The sequence below is a fragment of the Monopterus albus genome, unplaced genomic scaffold (genome assembly GCF_001952655.1).
Source record: "Monopterus albus unplaced genomic scaffold, M_albus_1.0 scaffold34.1, whole genome shotgun sequence".
Lineage (NCBI taxonomy): Eukaryota > Metazoa > Chordata > Actinopteri > Synbranchiformes > Synbranchidae > Monopterus > Monopterus albus.
Window position 1 is genome coordinate 4,713,597 of NW_018127914.1, and position 14,249 is coordinate 4,727,845.

Consider the following 14,249-nt stretch of genomic DNA (forward strand, 5'->3'; position numbering starts at 1 on the left):
GGGGGGGGGGGTAGAAGGAGCAACAGGGATGCTGACTCCCAGCAGATGTCACACTGCCAGTGACACCCTGATTGTACCCCTCACAAACACACCTCCTCTGTCCTGTGTCACCCTTTCACCTCTCCTCTCCAGCCTACTCTCCCTGTGCTCTCTCACTTCAGCCTCGTGTGGTTCCCTCACTCGCTCTCATCACTGATCATGTGTTGCCTCTGTGCGTCTCTCCATGTCTCTCTGAAGCTGAAAAATCAAATAACTAGGTGCAGTTTATTTGGTTCAAGCTGAGACAGAGAAGTTGTACTTCTCAAGTGGTTCGATGTCTTGCTTTGGGAACTGCTCCATGAACCTGACGATTCAGTGGAACAGATGTGTGAGACAAAGTGCCGTCTCTGACACTGTTGCAGCAGTCTGTGTGGTGATGGCAATTTGGCACCAAGAAGTGACCTGAATAGATGAGTGGTCTCTACCAGGATGACAGTGCCTCCAGCCAAAGGACACAAAGGGTCAGCAAATGGTTTGATGAGTATGAAAATGATGTGAATCATATCCTATGGCCTTCACAATCACCAGATCTCAACCCAGAAGAGCAGTATGGGAGATTTTGGAGAAACATCAACAAAACACCAAATACGTTTTGGAAGAATCAGATTTTGGTTTCACTACCAGAGTTGTACAGTGTTGTGTTTTTTGGCCTGTGTTCAATGTCTGAAAAAATGTTCTCATAAGATTTTATTTGCAACAGTAACGTTGAATTCAGTTACTAGTCTACACTCCAGGTTAACACCTTGTAACAAGTATTCTCCACTGCCCTCCTCTTTTCTCTCTCTGCTCCCCCCCCCTCCTCTGTCTCCAGACTCCGTATCATGTGAACCTGCTGCTGGCGGGCTACGATGACACAGACGGCCCAGGTCTCTTCTACATGGACCACCTGTCTTCCCTGGCCAAGGCCCCCTTCGCTGCTCACGGCTACGGGGCCCTACTTCACCTTTCTTTCCATTCTTGACCGCTACTACCGGCCAGGTCAGTGCAGAGAAATGCCTCATGCATGTTTGTTGCTCTTTATTGCTCCCATGAGACTGACGGGGAAGGAAGGCAAGAGAAAGAAATAAAAACTACACTGTGTGCACTGCAGAGGTTATGGAGTCACACTTTATTCATGATACAGACTCGAGGCACTGAAAGGGTCTTGTTAAATAAAGTTATTTTACCTAATGGTGTATGATTACTGTAGAAAAAAAGCTGCATTTTTATGCTAATTCCAAATTTATATTCCTGATGAATCTGACAAGCTAGCGTCAGTTTTTCCAGCACGACATCATGCAAATCACAAGGCCTTTGTCACTAGTACCACACTGCACCATCTGGTTAGTTTCTCTGTTGATGAAAGATGTTCTTCAACCCTATTTACACCTAATTTATGTCTCTAATTCATGTTTGTTATTCCCTTTTCTGCACTCTCATTTGCCACTTCTTCTTTTTGTTCTAGATCTGACCCGAGATGATTTCTGCACTCTCATTTGCTTTTTGTTCTAGATCTGACCCGAGATGATGCTGTGGATCTCCTCAAGAAGTGCATTGAGGAAGTGAGTAGTTTGATTCTTTTTTGTGTGTATGAATAAGATTTATAAGCATCTTTAATTGTGACTGGTGTTGACCAGCCTTTCAAATTGTAATTTCACTCTGCAAAAGTAGCTTCCAGCATTTTTCAGTCTGCTCTTAGGAGCTTAAAAAAGAATCACACCAACATGGGTTACATGGATTAACGCTTAACTACCAGGAGTCCACATCAAAACTGAGTTGCACAGTATAAGAACAAGGGTGTGAACAATTCTGCGGTTTAAGAACTAGTTCATGAATCGGATGTACACTTTTCATAGAAACTTTCTTAAGAACAACTTGCAATGAAATTTAGGGAAACACTTAGGAAGATGTTGGTGAATGAGACCCACTGTGATTTGACACTTCATGAAATGGAGGTGTATCAGTTGAGTGGCAGACATCTAGATACCTTCTATGTGGATTGGCCTTTATCTCATATAATCAATATTCCACTTTCCTTTATCACTGTGCTTTGTCTTTACTTGACTCTACATCTGTTCTGTTTACTTGTGAATTTATTTAATAACTTGTCCTTTTGTCCATCCTCCAGCTGAACAAGCGCTTCATTCTGAATCTGCCCTCCTTCACCGTCCGTTTGATTGACAAGGAGGGCATCCATGACCTGGAGAAGCTCGCCCATGGCGCCAAGTGACTACTCACTGCTTAACTACCGACCCTCACACCCTCATTTCTTTCTTCTTTCTTTTTTTGTAGTGTTGACCTTGCTCTTTCTGTTCCAATAAAAAGTGACACACACAGTTGAGATACAAGCTCTTTGTCCCTGTGGTGCTTTCTCATCACTCTCTAGTCTACTCATCTGCACATAGAAAGAGAACAGCCTCCTGGCTGTGTACTTTTGCACTCGGTGAGTGTGCGTGAGGGTAATCTACACTTTCTCATGCTTGTACATGTGTAATGAAACACGCATGCACATATGGTGTTTGGAAAAAGGAGGATTCTGTAATCAAATAGTCATGTTAGTTCAGTTTTCGCTTGTTATAGTGTCTTACATCACAAGTTTTCAAGTAACATGATTCACAAACTTATTTAAAGTTCAAAATGTTTGAATGAATACACTGTATGTAGGTAAATGTTTCACTCTGGCTTTCTAACATGCTTACATTGTTTGACACTAAGCCATGGAGTTAATAATAGTAGCATATCCATGCAGTCAAAACATCACAAAATATGATCCAAGAATGACCACGGTGTTGAATCGACACCTTGCTGATACAGTGTGAGTAAATGAATAAACAGTAAGTTCAGTAATGAACAGTGCATGACTATACTTACATATAGCACTTCATGGGAAAACCAGGCCAAGTTGGCAACATCCCTGCTGAATAGGTGTATGTGTACAAGGCAGAGAGAGACAGCGTGTGTGTGGCTCTATCATCGTCTCGTCTTTCCACCGCAGACAGGTGATTAATAAACATTAAACAATCCCTCCTCTCTCAAACACACCAGAATCTGACGGGAAGAGCAGCATATGTTTGCCTGGAGGCACAGAGAAAGATGGAGAGCGGCCCCGCTGAGTGTCAGATAGACGGAGAGAACAGGGGAAAGGGGGTAGAGGAGGGAGAGAAGCGGGCGGCAGTTAGGTTGCATAGAGGGAGATAAAGGGATGGGGGGGGGAATTGACACAGTAGGGTAATGAGATGGGAGGAGAGAAGGGGAGATACAGCAGGTAGAATTGAGTGAAGTTCAACGGTATGAGCAGGCGACATGTATGTGTGCCCTCCCTGGAAAGCAGTAATTGCACCGAGTATCTCATCCTGGTTAAATAAAGTGAAGGACTTGAGAAGGAGAGGTGAGAGGTAGTCGCTGGGAGAAATGCAGAACAGATGGGTTGAGGAGGAAGCAAGGTGTGTGGCTTGTTGGATGCTGGGGGTCGCATGGCTGCCACTCTTCTCCCAGGGACGGGGCTGCAGCTGTGACTTGGGCCCCTGCTGGACTCCTGCATGCAGAGGGGGCCCCTGATTTATTGAGTGGCCCCATGGGGTGCACACAGCAGATTTGTTCTGAGTGTGAAAGCAAAGGCACCATTCAAGCTCCTGTGTTGGCAAGGGTCAGTCCTACCTAAGGCTGAATCTGTGCTGAGACATGCTTAATGATAAGTTGATTACTCAGATGGCAAAAAAATGGTATTTATCAGGGAAAATACCTGTGGTGTCATTGAGAAACTTCTTTCAATTGTGAACACTGCTTTTATTTTGTATTTAACAATAGAAAACAAACAGTTCAAAATATATAGAATATCTATTAATTTTGGACCATTGTTTGGACAAAGCAGGCAGTTTGAAGATGTTGCATTGGGCCTTTTTATCTAACATTTAATGGACTAAACAAATAAAGTTGCACTACAGCAATTTTTTTATCTCAATTTCTTTAAGTTTTACAAAAATGTTTCAAATCAAATAGCCAAAGAAACACAGCTGAGACTGTGTGTTATCAGCTGTGTAGGTATTTGCTATTAGGCATTTGATGCCAAAGCATTGGACAAATTAAACGTTTGACCTGATGATGGCGCTACCTGAAAATTTGCTACACCACCCTGGGGGGAGTTTTAGTACCAAAGTTCAAGGTGATCCATCCAAAAGTTATTTCTCTCAAAGCCACAAATGTAAGAGTGATCAAAGTTATTACTGACATTGTTGGGGAACTGTGATTCCACCGTCAAATTTGACTGTGTGAGTAAAAATCTTAACTTGTAGAAGAAAGGTCAGGGGGTCACCACAGTCTGCTAGGGACTGTGAACATCTGTACAAGCGTTGGACTGACCAACACTGGCATCCCTAGAGCCATCACTGAAAACATGTTTGGTATTATTTTAAATTGAATATCTTTTCATTTTAAACTGATGGACACAGAAAACAAGCAACTTGAAGATATCACCGTGACTTATGTGACATTTTATAGACAGAAATTAATCATTTATCTATAAAAACAACTGACAGATTGATCAATAATGAAATTAAGTGTTAGTTGCAGCCCTAGCCTTGACCTTCCCGTTGAAGTGAGAACAGACTTTGCCTGCAGGGATTAATAAAAAAATGACATTATTGTGACAGAGAGACAGGAGTGCAAAGATAACAATAAAAACACAATAAAATAAATGTCCATTATCGCCTTTGAATTTAAAAGTAAGTTAAAGTGGGTTGCAGGTAAAAGCGCCTGAAGGTGCCATTACTTTTTATTGTCCTAATATTTCAGATTAAAACTTAAAAACACACTGATGAAACTCAAGCAATCACGTCTGAATTCTTTAATAATATATTACATTTATGCTGTAACACAATAATAACAGTAATAACATTAATAAACATACACAGAAAGTATAAAATGATTTGTAATATTTTCTTAAGTTACCAACACACTGTACTTCAAAATAAAAGAAAACAAATCTCCTTTAGCTGCCTTTGACTCCTCCTCACTCCACCATGAGAGAACCCAGAGAACTCAATTTCCCATGACCACCCACTAAGTCAAACTACATATGGAAGTTGTGTTTGTCCAATCAGGTGGATTTAAAAAGTCTCCCAAAGTTCCAGAGGAGCAAAAAGCAGGGTGTTGTCTCGGGTATGGCTTACAAAGCTTCCCACATGAGTTCAGTCCAAAGAACATTTGTGTGTGTGTGTGAGAGACTGATGAAGACTTCTAAACACAGATAAAGGAGACATGTTTACCAAAATAAAAAAAAAAGGGGGAATGAATAATTAAAACCATACTGCCATACGTAGGAACTCATCCTGAAGAGATGTTTTGTAGATGCCATCGTCACACAAACCAGCTACTGAGAAGAGAGGTCCATGCGTCATTTTGAGTGAGGTGGTTGCAGACACACATTACAGTACAGATATCATCATAAACCCCGCCTCCTCAGTGAGAGGGGCCACAGGGGTTTCTGGGAGGTAAAATCTCAGTTTTTATCCTGAGGGCGAAGGTGAAGACGCAGAGGGGCATGAGTCAGTCTTTCCCCCTCTCTGTTCCTTACTGCCTCTCACCCACCCATCAGCGCGTCAGTCCATTCTCCCTCTATTTGCGGTGCTTCATCTCCTTGTCGTGGTGGCTCTTCCCTCCACCCTCTCCTTTGTCCAGCATTTTGATCGCCTCCATCAGGTAGCTCTGGAAGGCAGACAGCGCAGCACAAATGGCAGGAGTACCAAAGCCGTGGGTGAGCAGCATGAAGTGGGTGAGGCTTCCCTGGACGCCAGGCTCCAGGCAGGGGGTGGGCCGACTGCCGCCCAGAGGAGAGCGGTCCTGGGACATCAGGTCGACAAATTCCTTACAGATTTCCCTGAGAGGGGATGAGATGAGGAATCAGTTTGCTATTAGGGCATGTTTTTTTTAAACTACTGTGGCTTTACTGTTGTCCAAATTAAATACTAGTAAGTCTTCAGGAAAAGCTGTTAGTAGCAGCAACACACAACACACAACACACCCTTATTGTGAATACATTTGGTCTTATTGAAATTGGAGCTTGAAATATTTGTCAAAGTGTGGCTGATGTTTGATTTTCACACCCTCAACACCAAGGCTACTGGAGTTTGGTGGAATAAGGGGAGGCCAAACAAACAGGTTATGCACAATATACCTGCTGTATATCTACTATTTCAACTGCACAGTTTGGAAATGTAACTGCTTACACTGTGTAAGTGTTGTGGACTAGCTTCCTGTTTGGTGTTTTTATTTTGGTTAGTTTCCTGTTTTATATCACTGTCCCCAGCTTTACTCTGGTCATTGCTTCCACCTGCTGCTCCTTACCTCCTGGTCTCCTGTCTACACATCCTCCTCCCTTCCCTCAGTCTGGTTGCTGGCTCATCTGATCTCCATGCCTCGCTTGCTCCTGTCTCCTGTGCTCCCTCCTTGATCTCCACACCCGGTAGGTTCTCTTACCTTCACTTTCTGTTTCTAGACACTTGTGAGTTTGATGTTCTGCTGCCTTGGTTTTTGATTCTGTATGTATGTTGTTCTGAGTTTGTTACCAGAGTTTAGTTTTTTGACTCCCTGACAATTCTATTAATCTTTAGTTCTGTCCTGTCAAGTAGAGCACCCAGTACTTTAGTTTTTTATTTTTTGAATAAAGACTGATAAATATTAGAACCAGAGTTTGTGTCTGCACATTTGGTCCTTCCCTTGCTTTAAACATAACACAAAGTGGACCAAAGTAGGTTATTCTAACAAATATACTTGACAGTCTCTCATTACCAGACCCATTTACTTTCAAAAACATCTAATGGCCTTTATCAATAAATGGGCTTTAAGCTAAGTGGACCTTGTGATAACACTTTGACCAAAACTCTTGTTTCCAGGATCAAAAGTGAACCCTTAATCTCAAATATAGAAAGATTTTACTTTCTAAATGTGGTGAGTTGGCGCTTTAACTATAAATCGCAAATTATTTTTTAGTTCATGCATCAGTTGCTGATACAATCAATATATGGCATCCTGCCTATTTTCAGTTCTGTTTCGTCAAAACTGGATACGAAATGTTGATGTAAATCTCAAAGTCGACTAAATATGGTTTTATCAGCTGTTAACATGGTGTTATCTGTTACACATCTAGCACAGTTGTCTTTAAAGGTTAAGCTGGCTGATGCTCTACATCTTATTATTTATTATTTATTATTTTTGTCAATGACTTCCAGAAGCCAAACCAACGATGTACTGATCCCCTAACATATGTGAACACTGACTCTGTTGTTGTCAGTCTTACACACTGTACACCGTCCTGCTGCCCTAAATATTATCAACTCGTTATTTTTAGCTTTATTTATTCACCAGTGTATCCAAACCACAGCTGGGAGTAGTCTGCATCTAATTCACTACTTGCTTCTTTTTGAGAAATCCTTGCTAAAAACTAAGTGCCAAGATTTTTTTGTTTTTAAATGAAAGTATCTTCACTGAGAGCCACACATGGGCCTGGGAAGTCAGAACATTTTAGGAAGCAAACATTGTTGCTTTTGGTCTTTAAATGTGATTTGTTGACAATAACAAATGCACAGGATACTGTCAGCCTTGGCCTTTAAAAACGGTTTTATAAAAGACTGATACACGATGCAGAAGCAGGGATGAGCCACTCACTTGGTGGCGAGCAACATGCTGCGTCGTGTCGGGAGCTGGTCGGGGTCACTCTGCCTGCACAGGTACTCGGCCGTGGCTCTGGCTGGAAACTCTGTCTCACACACGTAACCAAAGTCCCGCGCCAGATGGACGGCCTCGCCTGGAGGAGGTGGTGGAGAGACGGAAAGACAACGGGAGTGTGTCTATTAATGACAGTCAAACTGGTGCAGTACAAAAAAAGGTGTAGCTTTCTGCATTGGCCTGGCAGAAAGGAGTTGCTACTTCTGTGTTTTAAAGAGTCAAAGGTCAGTTTGAATTTCATATCAAATAATTATCCATAAATGCTTTTTAACGATACATAATGGAACTGGTGCAGCTACGCAGGTCAGGGCTACTGCTGCAGCCATCTCTCTCAGCTCAAACACTTCACTGCTCTTTGACTCTGAGGCAGCTTCAGCATTTCAGGTGACACCCTCCACTTGTGCGGACACAGGCAGCCATCCACGCTGGGACTGCTTATACGTGCCTGCTCATGCGAGGGTATTTCTATGTGAATACGTGTCCCTATCTGTCAGGATATATGCAGGTCACTGTGTATGTGTGTGCATTTTCCCTACCCTCCACTAGAGATGTTAGGAGAGTGACGTTGGCTGCCTTGCGTCGCCCGGCGGGCAGGTTGAGGCCAATCTTTTCCAGACGCTCTCTCAGACACCGGCCACCATTCTTTGACTTCGCCCTGAGGGGAGACAGAGAGACAGAGAGAGCACTTTTTAGTAGATGGTCCTTGTGTGTGTTTGTGTATCCAACCCTGTGTCTGTCTTTATGAGTTTGTGGCGGTGTGTTTGTGTGTGCCTGTATCTTTGTATTATATCAGTTTGTGTGTGCGTATGCATTTGTGCAGTGTGTAAGTAAACGTGCACCTGAAATCTCCCTGTGTTCCCCATCAGCAGTGACAGTCTTGTATCCTTCAGTGTGTTGTGCCTTTCATCCTTTAAGTATTCTTTTAACATCCTCCACCCTTTATTCTTTTTATATTTGAATTTAACTTTGAAATATTTATTTATACAAAAGCATTGATAGGTATTTTTGGGAGGTAGCAGTTGCAGAAGTAGTATACAGATCATAAAGTAGAAGTTTAGTTGATGTGGAGCTAATTTTATTTTATACACTTGGATGGTACTAGAATGATCATTTATTTCATATTAATCTTGATTTCCGAAGTAACTATAGCTGTCAAATTACTTGTTTTTCCAAAATGGAATAATAAAAAAAATCTGAATCCCACTAAGTTATGGGCGGTGATGTACAGTATCCCTTTGGATCTTTTAATTATGCCTTTTTTAAAGTATTTCAGCCTGCAACCCAAATCATAAAGTTGCTTTCTTTGTCCCGAGGCTCCGGTTCATTAAACCACAGTACTTCTCTTGTGATTTAGTCCCATGACCCATTTAGGGTCCCCAGCTCCAGCCCCCTAGGAGAGTTAAAGAGATCTTATTCTGAAAAGCTTCATGGAACCAAGTCATAAAGGTCATCATGGATGAAATAAATGGATGACAGCAAAAGATGTTTACACCAACAGCCTGTGTCATGTGGTTCCACATAGTCTGTCCAAACTAACTCCATACAGACTATACTCCTCTGCTTCCCATGCTTAAAGGGACAATGTGTAGTACTGTCATAACGTTACATTTATGAAATTACAAGTCGCTAAGTTAATATATTTCCCATAAACCCTGACTGTCATCCATTATTTTTCACTTTTGTGAAGATGTTAAACATGTTGGATATCAAAACAAAACTCTGCACAGATCACCTGTTCTGTGCCATAAAGCAGAAACTGTGTGCAGTGAAGCAATTAATATCAAATTGGACATGGTAGAAAACAATTTAAAATGTTATTTAGAAGCAGCCTGGTTAATGATTCAGTATGTCATCAGCTGCACTATACTTACCTGCAAGTGCTGTTATTTTGTCTGTGAGCCTGGTTAGTTCACTCTAATTTTACAATATTAAACACCAGCTTATGATTCTCAGTGGATCCCAACAGATTACTTGCGATGAAGTGTTGTAATTTCCTTTTATTCTGTTATCTCATTAAATTTTATAATAGTTATGGTTTTCCCTTGTTTCCCAGAATGACTTGCAACACCCTGAACAGAAATAACTGTCGATGAGCCGGTGTGGTGACAGTGGAGAACGTCACTGGTCTCTGCTGTGATTGTTTCTCAGGATGAGGTATGTTTTAAGGCATCACAGCATTAGAGCTTAGGCTTCTGCTGATAGACACAGTGTTATCTTTCTCTCTACTGTGGTGGATTTTAAGGTGTCCAGTGAAAAGATTCATGTTCTGATAAAGGCTTCACTTTGAGGAGTAGTAACAGATTAGTCAGCACATTGATTGTAAAAAGATTTTACCCAAAGGAACACTAAATGAGGTGGTTATTTCACTGTTTTTGACCTTTTATAGAGCAAAACATGGCCAAGAGATATGTTTTAACCCAAATTTAAGATATGTAAGGCCTCAGTTCCCTAGCTTTCAGGGCTTATGATCCAATTAATCTCTACAGAAAACGCCTTTTCACAACTTGTTGCTGTGATCAGTTAAACCAAAGATGGATTTTTCCCTTCTCAGATTGTTTCACTTTACTAGTTTTTAGAGGCCCAGAGGTAAACTCTCCAGTGATTTATGTAAAAAGATTTTAGAAAGGGCAGACGTGGCTGAGAAGTGTTCCTTTAAGGGATATATTTTGTCTTTGATTATAGGCCTGAAAATACCTTCCAAAAAATGATCTCTAAAACTACATCACACCCTCCCACTCCTCTCACCTGCGGAGGACTCCACCTAGCAGAGATGCATTGAGGCACTCAGGCGGGGAGAGGCGTCGCTGCACCTCCCCGACCGTCACCTTGTATTTGGAGGTGGAGCTGAGCAGCGACAGGCGACCGGGCACTGAACAGAAAACCTCAGCCGGGTTGGACACGGTTCCCATGCCGAGACCCTCCTTACCGATGGACAGGGCTGACAGGGAAGAACCGTTCAGCTTGGACGGGATAGGAACTGAAGAAACAGAGGAGACGTAGGGGTGAGGGATGGAGGTAGAGTGTGGCAAAAACAAGAAATGTTTTAGCTTATTTACAGAGAAACATAACTTACTTTGGATTATTTAAAGTGACTTGTCAGACAAATATATGAAAATCAAAGCTTTGAAAAGTTTAATAGCAAAAAAAAAAACTAGATGTAGGGAGAAGAAATGATAAATAGACATTGTCAGTCCTAAACATGTCTTGTGTAGTGACAATGATATTGTGCGACTGTGAGATAAGGTGCTCCTCCTCCTCCTCCTCCTCCTCCTCCTCCTCCTCTCCTGACTAATCTATTCAGTGTAATGTTCTCCCCTGTGTCAACAGCTCTAATTCTGGGGTGCTGCTTGTTGATCCTGTTGTTTAAACTGCAGGTGGTTGCATTTTGACTGTGCATTCTCAAATAGCTTTATTTCACACCTTGAAGAGATTAGTTCGCATTCACTTTTCTGCACTGTGGTAAACTTTTACGACTGAGCTTTTCTGTCTGTCATGTTTTGAATGACGAGGTTAAAGATGACCAACCAGGAGGTTAAAGTTGCAACCGGTTTGAGACTAGCACGGCCTTGCTAAAGAGCAGATCCCTTATTTGTTTGCTTCACATAACCTTAGCTGAAGAAGCTGCTTGAAATTGTAGTATTTACAAGAATACTACATGTTTACAAGAATATGCAAATTGTGCCTAACTTTGAAACAAAGTAACCTTTCAAATCTTTTCTCTTTCTTTGGCCTTTGTGTTTCCCCTCACCTTCCTCTCATCTGTCAAACTGTACACTGGGATCTCAGCTCTCCCTTTGCACTCTGCGGGTGGCGGGTGGCGTCCATGTGGCACCCTGCAGTGCAGCACAGATTCCCCAAACTGAAAAATTCTCTTAAAATCCCCCTCGTTCACAAGCAGCCAATCAGCAGCTGGTGAGGCCACAGAGCAGCAAAGTTTCCTCTGAAGCTCACTCTGCTTTGTCGTCTGCCTGCCCCTCCCTCTCTTTCTCCTTTGCTCTCATCTTCCTCCCGCTTGGTTGACTTGTGCCTCCCACTCTTCAATTCCATGTTGCTCTGTTCTCCCCATTGGATTCTCTTATTCATAAGGGCTTTAGGTTTGCTCTGCTATCTTGCTAGAAGTGCTTGCCGTGCAGTGTCTCACTGTAGTAAATGATCAATTCTAAGTGTTTGGCAAACAAATGGAATCACTGTCGCTTCATCAAATGGTTGCTGGTTTGCAGCAGCAACAAAACCGAAGCCGCTTCAATCAAGCTATAAATATATTAAAACTCCTCTTCAGGGACTTGATTTGGAGAATTACATCCTTGTTTCTGTGAAAACTTTATGGCATAGGGGGGTTCAGGGCATCGACTGGTTTGAAGAATGGAAATATTTAGAATTAGGAGGCGTAATGGATGTTGATCAACAACATTTCATCCACATTTTTCAGTTTTCTGTACCTGAAATTACAATTTTTGAGGAAAAACTATTGATAATTCTTTGCAGATGTTCTTCATTTAAAAGACAACTCTCTTAAATACAGAACTTCCACTGTTTAACTGTTATTTTATTAGCAAAGGTACATTTAATTTTATGCTGTCAGTCATTCCATAACAGTTTGTTTCTTGGAGCAAATCCTCACTTTCTGTAAGCGCCACTACACACCCGTCAGGGTTTTTTGGCTGAGCGAGGTTTTCACAGTATCACACTGCACCAGCTACAACTTGAATTTTATAATCATGCCCCTGTGTCTTCTGCCACTCAGTGTGTGATATTAGAGCGATCATACTCTGCAAATTTCCCCTCAACTCCTCTTTTATCATGTTCAAATCCCTTTTTCTTCTTTGCCCCACTTCTCTCTCCTCTTCTCTTCACTCTAATCCCCCCCATCCACACACACACACACACACATGCGCTCTCATATGACCATGAACAGTTCATTAAGAATGTGTGCCTTTGGGGTGAAGTCTGCAGCTGAGTATTAGAGGACTTCTTGACTTCAAATGAAATAGCAAAACAGAATTATTTATAGTGTGTGTGTGTGTGTGTGTGTGTGTGCATGAATGTGTGTCACAGACAGCAAGAGAAGCTGGTGCTAGTGTGCCCCTAAACACAAAAACCCCTTCAGCATGTATAGCACATTATATAGGTGCACACAAATGCACACATACACACTCGATCTTTCTCTCTCTCTCCCTCATACACACACACACACACACACACACACAGAGAGAGACAGACAGCTCTCCCACCTCTTACCTTTTTTAATGACAGAGTGGTCGAGGATGCCCAAGGCTGATCCTTCCTCCATTCCCTGTGTCAGACAGACAGACAGTCACTATCATTTATACAACGACCTCACAGCCAACACACACACACACACACACACACACACACACAGAGAGAGCTTGTCTCTGAGGCCAAAGCAAGATGGAGGGTTCACCGTTTGGTTTTCCCTCACAGCATGATATGAACACTATCCATATCTAAATTAATAGTCAAATCTGCTTCTCAAGCTGAATTTAATTTAGTGCAAAATAGAACGCTGGTGGTAAACAATGGAAGTTAACAGATGATCAGGTTATTCATATTTCTACATATCTTGACAAAATGAACAATGTAAAACAAAAGCGTCAAGTGTTAAAATCATATAAATGTATAATGTTTAGCTTAGTGGGTCCATAAATCAATTTTTAGACATGAAGCAGTTGCCTTGTTACATTTTTACTTGCCTATTAAAATACCATTAAATTAAAGAAAGGCTGTCGAAATGTATACTTTTAATATCCTCTATTTTAGGATGTGTATTTAAAATGTTCAAATATGTGAACATGAAAACAGTGCTTCTTCCATAAAACACAGACAGCACAGGCTCCCGATTCAAAGACTAACTTAAAACCATTGCAATTTATTTGATCTTTTCATTCACTGAAGGTAAAATTGTCTTGCAGGGCGACTCTCGGATGTCTCCTTTGTGGTGAATTTATAAGAGGGTTCAAACACGAAGGATATAATCCATTAATCAAATAAAGGTCCTTGTCAAGTGGGAGTGTTTAACAGTAACATGCCCGGGTTGACTCCTTGCCTGACGCTCCTCTCACGCGTTTCTTTCCTATTAATGACCGCGCAGATCAATTGGTCTCGCTGTGTTTTTCTGTAAGGAGGCAACAAACAGCGTCTGCAGCTGCACCTGCTGCGGGGAAGCTGACTGCTCAATAAGCCATAGAAACTATTCTTCTCCCAGAAACCTGCAGAAGGCTGAAGTCTGCAGAACGAGCAGAATCACGTTGTATCTGTGCGAGACAGCGGATGGATGTAGGGCTGGATAATAAAGTGGCATGGGACCAAGTCCACCATGTTATTTTAAAAATAAAATCGTATAAGCTATATAGAAATAAAATTATTTCTACAGACTATAATTCATGCAACTGAGTCTAAGGCCAGGCTACATCTGCGGGAAATTATCAGGCGTAAAATGATGATAAACTCGAAGCACATTATTGGCCGAAAGTCGACATAACATAGGGAAA

At 41.7% G+C, this 14,249-nt stretch overlaps 2 protein-coding genes across 3 annotated transcripts in view; one reads left to right on the top strand and one right to left on the bottom strand.

Moving 5' to 3' along the window:
- psmb2 (proteasome 20S subunit beta 2) overlaps positions 1-2,366 on the top strand; it is a 10,614-nt gene extending 8,248 nt beyond the window's left edge. Inside the window, 4 exon segments of the mRNA XM_020597689.1 lie at positions 851-973; positions 975-1,017; positions 1,531-1,580; positions 2,147-2,366. Coding sequence (XP_020453345.1) covers positions 851-973; positions 975-1,017; positions 1,531-1,580; positions 2,147-2,248 — 318 coding nt within the window. The 3' untranslated portion in view covers positions 2,249-2,366.
- A 2,529-nt stretch (positions 2,367-4,895) lies between these two features.
- tfap2e (transcription factor AP-2 epsilon) overlaps positions 4,896-14,249 on the bottom strand; it is a 12,659-nt gene continuing 3,305 nt past the window's right edge. For both annotated transcript variants that reach the window (XM_020597354.1, XM_020597355.1), the window contains exons 3-7: positions 12,979-13,033; positions 10,486-10,717; positions 8,277-8,395; positions 7,681-7,819; positions 4,896-5,893 (exon numbers count right to left, since the gene is read on the bottom strand). In XM_020597354.1, coding sequence (XP_020453010.1) covers positions 5,632-5,893; positions 7,681-7,819; positions 8,277-8,395; positions 10,486-10,717; positions 12,979-13,033 — 807 coding nt within the window. In that variant the 3' untranslated portion in view covers positions 4,896-5,631. The remainder of the gene's footprint in view (positions 5,894-7,680; positions 7,820-8,276; positions 8,396-10,485; positions 10,718-12,978; positions 13,034-14,249) is intronic.